Below are 16,219 nucleotides of genomic sequence, written 5' to 3'. Positions count from 1 at the left end.
CAAATAAGATTATTGCAAGAATTATGCTTTAGGTAGCTTTGAGTTCCATCCTAGCCTTGGTACTGATATATATGCAGATATAAAACTTTATTATTTCTATTTCCATTGTGTTACAATAAAACATTATTCTGCTCATGCTATGCCGCCTCTTAAACCTGATGTCACTTAAGGCTTCCATATGTCATGATCCCGCTCTGCTCTTCCACCAGCTCATTCACTTACCTGCCTGCCCTTCCTTGTCACCTATGACTACCAGGTAGGTGCTTAAATCAGGGAAGAGGAACTTGCAGCCCTCAAGTTGTTGTTGAACTCCAACTCCCATCAGCCCAAGTCAGCATGGCCAATGGTCAGGGGTGATGGGAATTTTAGTTCAGTAACATCAGGAGGACCAAATCTTCCCCACCCTGGTTTCCATATCACTCCTGTGACTGTGTATCATAGGGAAAGATCTATAGTGGTGAGCAAGTGCTTTCTCAGGAAAGTTTATCTGTTATATGCTTTTCGAGGCTGCCCTGATAAGCTTCTGAGCCACACTGCTGGCTGATGCTGAATTCAATACAAGTCAGGTAATTGGGTCCAGACTTCAGAGATGGAGACTGGGGATAACATTTTCAGACTGAAGGTGTTCCATTTTCCCAATTCTCAATTCACAAATATCCTGAGGTTAGAAATGGTGCAGACTAGATCTCTTACACTTTGCCATGTCCCGCATGACCTGAATGGACACTCCAGAATACAGCAAACACCCCGACAGATCTTGGCATGGCAAGGGAAAATCAACAGTGATGTCCAAACTTCTTTTTAAGGAAGTGGGTCACTATAATTCACTTTCCCAGGAGGTACTCAGAAGTACCCTGAGACACAGCTTGAAAACTACTGGTAATAACCTACGTACCTCTTTCCCAAGGGGGTAGATTTTCTTCGACAAAATATAACAGCCGGTGCATATTTCCCAATATAATCCACACTCTTCTGGACGTCCCATGTGTATGGATTGCTGGCTCTTATGCTGAAAACATTCACGCCTTTCTTCACCTTTGCCCTGGGAGAAACAAGAAGCTATGTTAACAAGCAGACAGGGACTGCAAGGTCTAGCTGCTCTCACCAGTCTTCACTGCATTACCACTCACTACTGGTCCTTCAAAGAGGCAATGATTTAAGAAAGCTATCCTTCGGCATTCAGACAGGTAGAGCTTATTTAGCTGTGAGGTGTGTGCACACAGCACTAAAATCGGCATCAAACTCTCAAGCCAAGGTCATACAACATGTTTGCTGCACCACCTAGTTTAATGACCCCAGACTCCAGTTGTGACTAAGATACTGAGGTCCCATCTGTGCTATTCATTTAAAGCAGTATCATACCACTTTAAACAGTTAAGGCTCCCCCCCCCCCTCAAAATTCTGGGAAGTGTTGTTTGTTAAGAGTGGAGAGAACTACACTTCCCATAATTCTCTGCAAAGGATCAATTGTTAAACTGCTCTGGGAACTGTAGCTCTGTAAAGGAAATAGGGGTCTTCTTACACTGGTCAGGACCCTTAAACTACACTTCCCATGATTCTTTGGGGGAAACCTCAACTGCTTTGAAGTGGTATGATGATGCTTTAAATGCTTTTAATGCAGGTGGGGCCCGAGGCAGAGGCTTCAGAGTCCCCAGCTAAGGAGCTAGAACAGGTTCATGAGTCAACCTTATGCTGGTGATCAGGGACAAGTGAACCTGAGGCTCTTAGGAGCCCCCAAAACCATATCCAAACCTGGGCACTTTTGGTGTCAATAAATGTTCTACTGGAACAAAGAAAGAACTGGTTGGAAATCAGGATCCCAGAGAGATGAAGCATGAAGCTGGGAATCAGGATCCCAAGATCCCATTCTGCTGGATGTCTCTCAGTGTGGATGCCAGTTCCCTATGTACACCAAAGGTGATGTTCGGGCTTCAACATGGAACACAGGAAGATTGGTCCAATGTGACTTATCAACGACAAGGTAGCTGGTCCATAGGAAGCTGTCTTCCACCGAGTCAGTTCATCTACTGCAAAACTGTCTACACCAGGGGTTGTCAACTTGGTCCCTACCACCCACTAGTGGGCATTTCAGGATTCTAGGTGGGGCAGTAGGGGGTTCTATGGCACAAGCTGAATCCTCCTTCCATCGAGCACTGGTGGGCAGTAAGGAAATTTTACCATCAAGAAAGATGAAGAAGAGAAGAGAAGAGTTTGGATTTGACATCCCTCTTTATCACTACCCGAAGGAGTCTCAAAGCGGCTAACATTCTCCTTTCCCTTCCTCCCCCACAACAAACACTCTGTGAGGTAAGTGGAGCTGAGAGACTTCAAAGAAGTGTGACTAGCCCAAGGTCACCTAGCAGCTGCATGTGGAGGAGCGGGGAAGTGAACCCGGTTCACCAGATTACAAGTCTACCACTCTTAACCACTAGGTATGAAAAGGCTGACTACTCATGGTCTACACTAATTAGCAGTGACTCTCCAGGGTTTCAGCTATACCTGGAGATGCTGGAGCTTCTGCATGCAAAGTAGACACTCAATCACTGAGCTCCATCCCTTCCCAGCAACTGGGAAGGGCAGGTGGTTGTAGTTTTTAGATCAGGCGTCAGAAACATGTAGCCTCCAAGATGCAGATCAACTTCCACCAGCCCCAGCCAGCTGGGCAGATGGCTATGGATGGTGGTAACCCAACACCATCCAAAGCACCACAATCTCCCCAAGCTTGGCCTGGATCCTCACCCTGTGACTAGTAGCATCAGAATAAATTGCACAAATGAAAGGATAACGCATGCAAAGCAAGAGAATTGTGCGCATTTGCCCAATTTGTGCAGGTTGCAGAATCCAACTTTCCTTGATTTTAGAATCTGGATTGCTGTGACATGTGATTCTGATATTTTCTTTGAAAAGCAGGGTACACACGGTCTTGAATATGCATGAGGGGCTTTGCAAGTGTCAAATGAAGAAGAGATGTCATTATTACAAGGGAAGGCACATTTGGCAGCCTCTCCCGAGACGGCTTTTGACTTAAACAGTGGGAAGAGTGCCAAGGCAGTGTAACAAACAACACGGGATTCCTTTCCCAATCCATTTGGATTACAAGACTGGCATATATTGGGTTCATCTGCCTAGCTGGCCTTCAGATTCTACCCTTTGGCTGTTTTCACAATTTGTCTTGAACAATTATTCTATGTCGGAAGACAGACACTTTGCCACTGGATCTCTTGGAGTTTGTCAAGCAACTCCATGGGTTTTCGACACAATTATCCCATCATAGAATGGTAGAGTTGGAAGGGATCCAAGGGTCATCTAGTCCAACCCCCTACAATGCAGGAATCTCAGCTAAAGCATCCATGACAGATGGCCATCCAACCTCTGCTTAAAACCTCCAAGGAAGGAGAGTTCAGCACCTTCTAAGGGAGTTGGTTCTACTATTGAACAGCTCTTACTGTCCGAAAGTTCTTTCTGATGTTTAGTAAGAATCTCCTGTTCCACTTTATTTTATTTTTTTTAAATATCCCAGCTTTCCTAAACCTTAAAGCAAACTTTAAAACCAGAGTAGAAGCCAGATCTCTAAATAAGTCCAACTCTAAATACACCTGACATCTGAAGGCAGACCGAATAAAGGTCCATTCATAACATTCAAAACAATTCACACCATTGCCCTAGGGCCAGTAGGAAAGGGTCAAATCATAGTCCCTGAGGAAGGTCATTCTGAAGTCTTGGAGTCAACCCTGAACAAGTCCAGGATCCTTGTTTCATAAGACTTCTCCATCTAAACTGTGGGACAACAGAGCAAGACCCTTGATGGTGATCTCATCAGGCAGGCAGAGTACATACTGACATTCCGATTTTGTGCTGTTCTTATCCCTGTCCTTCCTTAAAAAGGTAAAGGTACCCCTGCCCATACGGGCCAGTCGTGACCGACTCTAGGGTTGCGTGCTCATCTCACTTAAGAGGCCGGGAGCCAGCGCTGTCCGGAGACACTTCCGGATCACGTGGCCAGCGTGACGAAGCTGCTCTGGCGAGCCAGCACCAGCACAGCACACGGAAACGCCGTTTACCTTCCCGCTATAAAGCGGTACCTATTTATCTACTTGCACTTAGGGGTGCTTTCGAACTGCTAGGTGGGCAGGAGCTGGGACCGAAAGATGGGAGCTCACCCCGCCGCAGGGATTCAAACCGCCGACCATACGATCGGCAAGTCCTAGGCACTGAGGTTTGACCCACAGCACCACCCGCGTCCTTCCTTATTGGGAACCAAATGCATGAAATCTGGGGGGTGCTCTCTGCCCAGAGACGCCTGCCTGGCACCAACTTTGTCATCATTTTGATTTCCGCCCCCCTGGGCACTTGGGCACCACTAACAATTTGTGTCTCACTTCTTCCAATGTTCTGGAAAGTGCAAATTATTCAAGTGCAGCTTTGCAGGTCAACCAAATCATATTCATCCCCCATCCCTACCTAGAACAGAACAATCTTAATCTTGCATGTGCCTTTGAATTGAAGATCAGCAAAGGATCAGGCTACATCTAGTGGAGCTACATCTCTTGGCAACTCAAAAAAAGGGCCTTGCCAGAGTGCCCCCCACATTGTGGAATGACCCCCCTTTAGAGATACAACGGGCGTCTATAGGGCAGGCCTTCTGCCAGATGTTAAAAACCATTTCCATGGGCCCTCCCAGGCACTGATCCTTAGTACCCCTTTTACTAAATTGGTTGACATGTTATTGCTACTTGAGCGTACTGGTTTTATTTTGTACACCACCTTGTCATTTCCCTCCCCACAATGAAAAGCAGCCTATAAATAATTTTAAATAATAAAATAAGCATGGTGGGCTGTGTGTGGTGATCGGAAGTATCCCAAGAGTCTGCAGCAAGAGATTCCTGTCAGGTACAGATTTTCAGGTCTACCTAGTTTACATTTTCCTTAGAGCTTTTCTGCACAATCTCACAAGTCTCTTCGTAAACTAGAGAGAGGAGGAATTTGCTATGGGCGTTCAGGGCAAACCAGATAACCTTGCACATATGTCAGGAAGAGAAGCACCTGCATGCTCCAGCAGTAAATCAGACTTGCAAATGCTTAAATAAAAGGAGCAGGCTAGTCTTGTGCTCTGCTGGGGAAGGCGGAGAGGAGAGGAAGGCAGGATGAAGGGCTATGAGACAAGGATTACCCCCAATCTCCATTTCTACTTCTGGATAGTAACCCCTAATTCTATGCCCATTTCCCTGGGGCGCACTCATCATAGACCCATAACAAGGAACCTGTGGTCTCCTACTAACAAGCTGGAACATGTGCAGAGGCCGGCAACCAAGATGATAAAGGGTCTTGAAATGAAGCTTTCTTTACGATCTTATTTCTTTCATAAAAATTGTACACCGCTTGATTAAAAAAACCAAAAACCTCAAACCAGTTAGCAACAACAAAAAGCAAAAAACATTTGAGGGAGTTGGGTATGTTGAGCCTGGAGAAGAGAAGATTGAGAGACGATAGACCTCTTTGAATATCTGGACTATCACATGTCAGATGGAACAAGCTTACTTCTGTTGCTCCAGAGCATAGGACTGATTGTTAAAACGCTTTGGGAATTGTAGCTCTGAGACCAGGGCAGGGATTGGGGTCTCCCAAAAATTCTCAACATCCTTAAGAAACCACAGCCCTCAAAAGCCTTTGGAGGAAGCCATGACTGTTTAAAGTGGTATCATAGTGCTTTAAACTAATGATGTGAATGCCACTGGCTCTCATTGCCACTGGTTCTTGTCTGCCGTGCACTCTGCTCATTTTTCCAGCAATGGTTTCCAAACCCAGGCTATGTTAATAGACTGATCATAACCACTCCTTCAAAACGAAAAACATATTAAAAAACCACTGAAGCCTATTTAATAAACTCTACAATTGTAGCCTGTTCTTTTTGCATCATTCCTCAGAACGAAAGCATTCATAGCTCTGCAGCCTTTGGTAAGTCAGGAGGTCCTGTCTCCTTGCTTCCTTTCATCCTCGTTTCAGAGAGTGCAGTCTTGTGCACTGTTACTTGGGAGTAAGATGCAGTGAGCTAGCTGCTCCTCTAATGGAGGGAAAGAAACCAAACATGGGCAGCGTTATATTACAGACTTGTAGCAGAAAATAAGCACAATGCCTGGTGAATAGAGACAGTTGGAGCAGATGGAGTGAGCCACCAGGAATCAATATCTTTGCATTTCCCAAAGACAGTAATTTCCCAACACACTCTTCTTGACCCGCTAAACACCATGTTTACTCGGGTGATAAGGAGAGGCTTCAAATCATGCAATTAAAATGCAGGTGCCGTTCCATTTTCATTTACTTGTGCGTGCCTCTTTTAACATCTCCCAGCCTTGTTTCTTCTTCCTCTTCACTTCTTTGTAGTTTACAACCAGTTAGCACTTTAGCTCCCAGCCCCTGTCATTACTGCAGGCTGGTAACGGCCGTGAAATTGTTACTTAAGTGTTGTATAAAGTGGAACAGCTGGCTGGCAAAGACATAACTGTGTTGCAACACCGCACAGCGCCAAGGGCCACAGTGCAATGTCAACGGAGCCGTCATGTCTGGCTCTAACCACCAAAGAGATGAATTTTGGGGTAGTATTTTTATAAAAGCTCCACAGGAGGCACAGGAAGAAGATCAAAGCAGAGTTTGAACAGAAAGTTGATAAGTTTTTTTCTTCCTTTCTGTGCGCAAAGGTTTGGGAACATATAATTGCATTTGTTTGTATTTGTCCCATTCCACTCCTCTCTCTACAGGCAAACAGCCTGGCTTGGCATCAGCGCCCGATATGGTTGGGCACATGTCAGGGCCCATCTGCCTGTACAATATACTGCTGGTGGGCTGACGCTGGAATTGTGGCTGCCTGCTGTTGGAGAGAGGATACTGAGCCAGGTGGAGCTTGCTGTGATCCTGCAAGCCAATGCTGATGCTATAATATGCATCAGGAGGCATACAGTGGCCAGACACCACTCACTACCTTCATCCCCTCCCCAAATTCAAGTTACTATCAAAAGCACATAAAGAAGTTGGCAAACATCTGTAAAATTGATTCCAGTTTTCTCTTCCTGAAGCTTCCCAAGCAGCGGCATAGGGGCAGCTACTGGCACCCGGGGGGGGCTAGTGTGGCACCCCACTGGTGGACTGGGCAGCCTGGTGGTGCTGAGCCACTGGAGACCACCAGAGGAGAGGTGCTAAGATGCTGCCGCCACCTCTCCTCCTCTCTGGTCAGGCCACCTCCTCAGGCCTGACCAGGGAATGGAGCTCAGGCAGGGTGGCGCTGGGCCATCATGTGCCGGAGCCCAGCAAATGAGAGGCACGACAGGGTGATGTCACCAGCCATGAGGAGAAGGAGGTGGTGGAGCCTGGCCCAGGCACAGTTTCCTTCCCTTCAGCTCTGGCCTATAGGAGGGGGTCTGTTGTGGGGGCATAACAAGGTGTTGCCCTCCAGAAATGATATATAATGAGATGAAAAAGATGTTGAAATATACATTTAAGAAACCAGATGCATTTTTACTTGGCATTGTAGGTGATGAGATTAACAGACAGGATTGTAAATTGTTTTTATATGCAATGACAGCAGCAAGAATATTATTGGAACAAAAATGGAAGCAAGAAGAATTACCGACGATAGAAGAATGCCGGATGAACTTGATGGACTATGCAAAATTGAACAAATTAACTGGAAGGATTCGAAACCTGTGGAATCAGAGAGTCTTAGAAGACTGGAGTAAATATATGAACTATTTGAAAAGTAATAGTAATGAACAGATTACGCTAGTAGGATTGCAAGAAGTTTTGTAAGGAGAATTATATGAAATATTGCAAGAAAGACTATGAGAGAATTATTAGTTGATGACAATTAAGAGTAATAGATATATTAAGAAATGCAGAATAAGTGATAAAGGATGGAAAATCATCAGAGGTGTTGACAGAATGTATAAGATAAGAAGTTATGCTATGTGATTGTTGGAAATGATATGTTTTTAAAAAAACCTAATAAAAATATATAAAAACAACACCAACAAGGTGTTCCCCTTCCCTTCCCATCCCAGCCCATGCTATGTCTCTGTGCTCAAGGTCTGCATAAATTCTTGTATGGAAACAAACCAACACTACAAACAGGACAGGTGGTGGAACTTGGCCTTCTCCCTTTTGGCATACATAATTTGGGTCTAGAACTACCATGTTTTTCCATGTATAACATGCCCACATGTATAAGACACCCCCTATTTTGGGGGAGTCAAAATTATGAAAATGGGGGAAGCTTTTTTGGGGGAGAAGCCCCCTGGAGATCAGAAGACCTTCTGCAATGGACTCAGCTACAGTGCAAAAGGATGCCACCATGGGAGCTGGTGGCAGAAATGCTTTTCTTGTGTACATGGGTACTTCGTATAGACATTAGATGACTTTGGATCCTCTGACACTCCAAGTTTTTCTGGGTTACACTTTCTTGATGGAAAAGCGTAAATAGAAAAAAAAAAACAGTTTAAAGTCTCCAAGTTCCTTGTGGACTTGGCATAATTTACTGGGAGCGATCTAGCAAAACGTAAGTCATTTAAAGCTGAATAATATACCCACAAATTCTTATTAAGGTCTGCGCTTTCTCCAGCCCTGCAAGACAGAAACCAGTTATCATTATGCATCACCATGAAAGCAGATTAAAATTAAATCAATCTGTTTATCTATGGGTTTGCAAGACAGCTTTCACTCCCCAAACCTAACATGTTCTCCTTCTAATTAACATTTCAGGAGGAAATGAGGAATGCTCACACACATACATACACAATCACCCAGACAGTGAAGCATCCTCACTCAGAGATGGATTTTTTCAAAAAAGAAGAAGAAAGAAAGAAGTCCCATAAGGCTTTCTAATTAAATTTAATTAGTGAAAGGGCACAAGCCCAATGCAAACTTCAGAAGATGAACTTCGCACGCCTGAGTTAAATAAAGCAGATTTCTTGGAGATGTTTGGTCTGTGAACTGGGTAGACATTATTGTGCGTGTTTCTGCAGCAGGGCATCAGAGGCTCAGACAAGGAGCCTCGTGTCCCCATAATGTTACCAGGCTTCTCGTTTTCACTGGAAGAGTGGGGATTTGGGGTTCATTTGTTCTCTGAGCCCTGGAGCAGCATGTCAAATCACAAGGCCATTACCCGGCTGGCAGCTTCTGGTGTGCTAGACTAGCTGACGCATGGCTGTCTGTGACAACTATTTCATGTGCAATAACAACAGCTATATAAAGAAGCGACACTCAGAGGAGCAAGGAGAGCACTCACCATCCTGTTGCTGTTTTGCTGGATGGAGAAAAACATAGAAATAAGGAAAGAGCTTTAATGCTGACATACACACAAAGGTTTTCACTGTCTACCACAGTCATAGAACCATAGAATTGTAGAGTTGGAAGGGACCACAAGTGTCATCTGGTCCAACCCACTGCAATGCAGATATCTTTTGCCCAACATGAGGTTTCAACCCATGACCCTGAAATTAAGAGTCACATGCTCTTGCAACCAAGCTATTGTTTCTTTAGAAAGTATCTTACTCATCTACTGGGTATTTTGGACACCTCTTAAGATATTGGAACCAAATTTTGCATGGCAGCTCCTTCGAGATCAGCAAGCGCTTTTCACCTATGTTTGGTTACAGTTGGGTGCTCCTTTGAATCAAGATGGCAGCCTGTAGCTTTCAAAACTGCACTAACTTTGACCATTGATTTCAAAGCTATACAATGGTACCTTGGTTTACGAACTTAATCCATTCCAGAAGTCCGTTCTTAAACCAAAGCATTCTTAAACCAAGGCATGCTTTCCCATAGCAGTGGGGGACTCGATTTACAAATGGAAGACACTCAACATGTTCTGCTTCCAAGGCAAAGTTCACAAACCAAAACGCCTACTTCCGAGTTTGCAGCGTTCTTCATCAACTTGTTCATAAACTAAGCTGTTCTTAAACCAAGGTACCACTGTACATTGTTGGTGTGTTAGAATTCCTGGACAGCACTGGGCATGAGGTTGCTAGTTATTCCTATAAGAGGTTCTCAATTTTCTTAACAACAAAAAAAGAGGAAGATAGCCATTGGCGTGCCTACAATTATTTGATTCTATGCGTACTGAGCCAGAAAATTTGTTTGACAGCTCAAAGCTCAGGGTAAGTCCTTACAACAAGAGTCAAGTTTTGGTTCTCCCTCCAAATAATAATAATCATTAAAATGCTGGCCTGAATTTGCATAAAATAAATAAATAAATAAATTGCCATATGCAAAGTTATCCAAACATGTCACGAACCTGCACCCCAAACCTTTCGTGTAACATCCCTGAGTTCCAAGCCTGATTCTTTATTTATTTATTTATTTATTTAAAATACTTTGACATTAATTCCCAGGGCGAGGCATAGTGGATAATTTATTTCTATATTGTAACTGGATCATTGGTCGGCTGTGTGTGTGTCTCTCTCTGTGTATGTGTTTTTAAAGCCTATATTGTTCCGAAACTCGGTTTGCTCTAGTTCTGCTAGCAAATGATTTCCAATAAGGATTTATCCCCTCTTCCAAATCACCCTACATGTGTAGATAGCATGAAATGCTCAGTTGTGCTCGGCTTCCCAACCATGCTGGCTTTCAGCAAATAAACATACCCTCAGTCCCAGCAGCATGCAGTTCCAGCTCCAGGCATCCCCAATCACTCGATCTAATCACTGAGGCAGAAGGGAGCACAATTAATATAATAATGAGTGAGGCTAAAATTATTCTCTGTCCAGCTCTCGCTCTCCCCCCCCCCTCCTGCCCCTCTTAAATCTAGGATGGGAGGGGCGAGGACGGAATACATTGGTGCACACACACAACACACATTCCCAAATGTCCCCATTTATCAGAGGGAGTCTCTGCTTTCCAATACCTCCTATACCGGGAGAACATTGTGATTTGCTAGACAACTCATTCTTCGAGGTTCAACTTGCTCTCCAGGATCCCTGGAAGTAAAACCCCAGAGTGAATGCATGGCTGTCCCTCAGGCACATGCAGGGCCAAGCAACCTTTTGTCTGACCCAGTCAAAAATTAATGTTGCTGTCAGTTTCTGCTCCCAATCAGTTTCATGAGCAGATGGAAAAAGAGCAGGAAATAAGGCTTTCAGGGGTCATGAACCCTGATGGCTGTGCACTGCTTCCACTGCGGGAGGGACTATGCTTCTGAATACCAGGTGCTGGAAACCACAGGAGTGGAGAGTGCTGTGCAGGTCCTGCTTGTGAACTTCTCATATGCATCTGGTAGGCCCTGTTTAAAAAGATAAAGGGACCCCTGACTGTTAGGTCCAGTCACAGACGACTCTGGGGTTGCAGAGCTCATCTCAGTTTACTGGCCGAGGGAGCTGGTGTACAGCTTCCGGGTCATGTGGCCAGCATGACTAAGCCACTTCTGAGAGCCAGCGTGGTGTAGTGGTTAAAAGCGGTAGACTCGTAATCTGGTGAACCGGGTTCGCGTCTCCGCTCCTCCACATGCAGCTGCTGGGTGACCTTGGGCTAGTCACACTTCTTTGAAGTCTCTCAGCCCCACTCACCTCACAGAGTGTTTGTTGTGGGGGAGGAAAGGAAAGGAGAATGTTAGCTGCCTTGAGAATCCTTATCTGGCATCTGGTAGGCCCTGTTTAAAAAGGTAAAGGGACCCCTGACCATTAGGTCCAGTCGTGGCCGACTCTGGGGTTGTGGTGCTCATCTCGCTCTATAGGCTGAAGGAGCCGGCGTACAGCTTCCGGGTCATGTGGCCAGCATGACTAAGCCGCTTCTGGCAAACCAGAGCACCACACAGAAACGCTGTTTACCTTCCCGCCGGAGCAGTACCTATTTATCTATTTGCACTTTGACGTGCTTTCAAACTGCTAGGTTGACAGGAGCAGGGACCAAGCAACAGGAGCTCATCCCGTCGCGGGGATTCGAACCACTGACCTTCTGATCGGCAAGCCCTAGGCTCTGTGGTTTAACCCACAGTGCCACCCGCGCCCCAGGCCTTGTTTAGGGAAGCTTTTAATGTTTGACAGACTATTGTATTTTAATATTTTGTTGGAAGCCGCCCAGAGTGGCTGGGGAAACCCAGCCAAATGGGCGGGGTATAAATAAATTATTTATTATTATTATTATATTTATTTTACCATGAGAACAGGAAGCTTGACTATATGGGCCACTGGGCTGATCCCGTGGGTCTTTTTGTATTCTTATGTTAAGAGGGGAGGGGAAAAGTGGGGCTGGGGTGGATAGGCTGTGGATAAAGATTAATCTATTCTCTCCCCCATATTAGGGGTTCCACAGGCGTATTGGCTAGCTATAACAGAGAGTGCAGGAGGCTGTTTTGGTCAACAGAAGTTAGGGAGTGTTGATCTTGCATGTGGTGGGTGTCAGGAAGTCCTGGGATCTGTGAACAGCTGCCCCTTGTGGTGAGCTGTAGAACTATAGGAACTGGCTTCTCAGTGAAGTACCTTCAGCTCCTTGACTGACTGCCCACTCAGAATGGTCATTGAATGGTCTTGGATAGGAAGGTTTCCTATTTCTGTTGAGCCTTGCTTGGGCATCTAAGTCTTCCTGAACTCAGGAGTGCCCTTACATCCTTGGTTGTCCTTTGGTCCTCTATTTCTGGCTTGCTCCTATCTCGTGGTTCCTCCTTTGGTTCTGATTTGCCCTTCAGTCCCGGCTACTAGCTTGCCCCAGGATGCTCAGTTTCCAGCTTCTAGATCACCTTAGCCTACAGCTCCTGGTCCAGCCCCAAACAGCAATGAGGACCAATGCAAACTCTGCCCCATGCAAGGTCTTAGGCATATCCTAACACTCCAGTGACCTGCACTCCCTAGCATGTTCTGCATACACAACACTAGACCCACAATCCTATGCATACTTGAGGGAGCATTCCTTTATGCACTCATCAGGACAGTTAACAAGCACCAGACCAGGTGGCCAGAGAAAAGAGGTTTCATATCAAAGATGCTAGTGGAGACTGCTTTAGTGCACTCCTCCCCAAGGGGAGCCAGCAATTTCAAAATTACACAAAATCTTTGTGGTTGAACCATCCTGAGTTAAAGCCATTTTGTGAGCATGGATGTAGGTCAGCAGGTAATTCTCTCCTGATAGAGCTTCCCACAGGACAGTTGATTTAACAGCAGCAGCATCTCTCTGCACCTCATCTTCTCAAAATTCCAGGGAGCATGCCTCAGTCTGCTTGCACATTGGAGTCATTGAAAGGGAGATTGCCCTGGATGTTGTATGGCTCTCATCCCAGCAGGCGATAGTCAAATACAAGCAACGGCACAGCCAGAACCTGCTAGCAAGCACAGCGCAGAGCGTTGTCTAAGCCAGGGCTCAGACCCAAAATCTATGTCTGCTTTTCAATGCCATGCTAATTAAGGATATTCCTGGGAATTCACGCGCAGAGTAACACACACCATGCAGTTGTAGGCATGGCAGGAAGCCTTATCAACTCAAAAACCTCGCACATTTGATGAGGCCTTACCTGATTTTGGATTTGGGTGCAGGAAGGTCCTGGCAGAGGGCCCCCAAAACCTTGGAGATAGCATTGGAAAATATGTTTATCTAGGGGGTGGAAGAGGAATTAGTTTGGTCCATTTTTCACAGCAGGACAACCCGATCACTTCTGAATTTGCTTGCAGATCAGAAAATAAGAGTTTCGAGTCAAACTGTGCACAATTCTGCAATGCAGGTTCAGTGTGCAAAAAGATTGCACCAAAAGATATATTTTGCATGAAGGCTGCATACAAAACACATAGAATCTTAGAATCATAGAATTGTAGAGTTGTAAGAGATCCTAAGAGTCATCTAGTCCATCCCCTACAATATAGGAAACTCAACTAAAGCATCAGTGACAGATGGTCATCCAACCTCTGCTTAAACACTTGCAGTGAAGGAGAGTCCACAACATTCTTAGGCAGTCCGTTCCACTGTCGAAAAAGCTCTTGCTGTGAGAACGTTATTCCTGGTGGTTAGTCAGAATCTCTTGGAACTTGGAGCCATTGGCTAAGTCTCCTTAGCAGGAGAAAACAAGTTTGTTCCATCTTCCAGGTGACAGCCTTTTAGATATTTAAAGATGGCTATCATATCTCATCTCGGTCTCCTCTTTTCCAGGCTAAACATACCCAAATCCCTCAACCATTCCTCAGAAGGCTTGGTTTCCAGACCCTTTATTTTACCTGTTCTGAAACCCGTTTGACTTCCAAAACATTTGGAAACCAAAGCGTGGCTTCTGATTGGCTGCAGGAAGCTCCTGCAGCCAATCAGAAGCCACAGAAGCCCCATTGAACATTTGGCTTCCAAAAGAATGTTTGAAAACCAGAACAGTCACTTCCTGGTTTTGATCATTTGGGAGCCTGAACTAGGCTGTTCAGCTTCCAAGGTACGACTGTATAGACTTGTATAGTGGCATTGTGATGTCAGCATTCCAGCCAGCACTCAAGGGGGGTGCAAAGTAGGTTCAGTAGTGCGGTGTGGCTGGAACGGGGTTGTGGTCTGGAAGGAATCCAGAAGGCCAGGGGTTTCCCATTCCTGCAATAGCTGCTGGAAAGGCCTTGAAAGTCCAAATTAGAGATGCGAAGTCAGAAACCAAAACTGGTAAAGGAGAAGGGAACTCCCCTCTGGATAAACAGAGACAAAACCACCGGGATGGTTTGCACTGCAGCCTAACCAGGAGCCAGCATTGGACTCTTCTTTCTTAGCTTAGAAAAAATTGTGAGCCTCACTTCCAGGATTCCCCATGCTCCTATTAGACGGTAAGGATTTTTACAGCGCAGCATAACTCCACGGCTTGACATGGGAAATCCATATGTTTGTAGTAGGGAGGAAATTAATAGCTCACCCAGGGATTAAACAATTGCTGAGGTGCAATAGATACTGAGCTCTGGCTCTATGGGCACAGTTTGCAGTATATCTACTCATCAATCAATTAACCCTGAGCGACTGATGAAAGAAGGACGGTGAGCAGATGGGAAGAGGACTGGAGATGGGGCCCCTTTTAGTTCCTAATTAGAACAGCTTCACAGCCTGATAGGCTCCCCAATGGTTCCTCTACACTCCATAGCACATAAACCCAAAGTTAGAATAGGCCAACTGACTATCAGACTTGTTCTCTATACACACACACAGTGAGAGAGAGAGAGAGAGAGAGAGAGAGAGAGAGAGAGAGAGAGAGAGAGAGCACGCTGGGCAAAGAAAAATAGCACAATTGTCTTGCTCACAGGCCTAGCGTGTGGGCTGGGATTGTGCATAGGCATACAAAGAGGACCAACCACTTTTCCTCATCAACACATAGCAGACTGGACATGAGGTTCAGAAGGCAAGGGGCTGAGTTGAGATCAGAGATGGGGAGTCTGTGACTCTCCAGGTGTTGGACTGAGACTCCCAACACCCCCAACCACTAGTCACACTGGTTGGGGCTGATGGGAGTGGGAGACTGGGACCCTCTGAAGCAGGGGGCAGCAAACATTTTTAGAAGGGGGCTGGTTCACCGCCCTTCAGACCTTGTGGCGGGCCGGACTACACACGTGCGTGAGGCGGAGGGGGGGTTCTCTCTCTCCCCCCTCCCCCAGTCCCTCCCCTGCCCCTGTTTTCCTACCTCCTCTGCTGCTCTGCCTGTAGTTAGGAGCTGGCGGCAGTGGCAGCGCCTCTCGTTTCTGGTCCAGCTTTCCTGGGTGCCAGGCACGGGGCCAGCAGGTGCTCCAAGCTCCAGCTGAAGCCCCGCAATGTGCCCGTCACGGTGCCCACATCGCGGCCATGGATGGAGAGGCTGGCGAATGGGTGGCAAGTCTGGGCTGTACCTCAGTGTGTGGGCAGCGAGGGTTCGGACTGGCTGGCACCAATCAAAGCCCAGCTCCCTTCCTCCGCAGGGCGGGGAGAAACCAGGAGGAGGGAGGGAGGAGGCGCCGCACGGTGTGTGTGCGGGAATGTTGCCCAAAAAAAATTGCAAAAAAAATATATGTTGCAGCCCGAATGATCACACTGATCCAAGCGGCGATTCCAGGACTGCCCGCAGGCCGGAACCAGAGGGCAATTGGGCCTGATCTGGCCCATGGGCCTTAGTTTGCCGACCCATGCTCTGAAGGGCCACAGGTTCCCAATCACTGTCTGAAGATGTTGCTGTGAGGCACGGAGCTGCTCTCAACCCTGACGACGCAGTAGAGGCAACACTGGGCCAGATTTGCCCCAGATGCTGTTGCATTCCAACTCCCATCAGATT

At 46.2% G+C, this 16,219-nt stretch overlaps 1 protein-coding gene across 2 annotated transcripts in view; it reads right to left on the bottom strand.

Annotated features, from left to right (window-relative positions):
- LOC308465278 (transmembrane protein 132D-like) overlaps positions 1–16,219 on the bottom strand; it is a 451,746-nt gene that overhangs the window by 273,466 nt on the left and 162,061 nt on the right. The window contains exon 3 of one of the 2 annotated variants that reach the window (XM_080985080.1): positions 896–1,042. The exons of the other annotated variant lie outside the window; for it this stretch is intronic. Within the exon in view, the coding sequence (XP_080841206.1) occupies positions 896–1,042 (147 nt within the window). The remainder of the gene's footprint in view (positions 1–895; positions 1,043–16,219) is intronic. 2 annotated transcript variants of the gene reach the window in all.

This window comes from Podarcis pityusensis, assembly GCF_964106645.2.
Source record: "Podarcis pityusensis genome assembly, chromosome: 16".
NCBI lineage: Eukaryota > Metazoa > Chordata > Lepidosauria > Squamata > Lacertidae > Podarcis > Podarcis pityusensis.
Note: the sequence above shows the minus strand (reverse complement) of the source record. Positions and strands in the feature narration are given on the sequence as shown.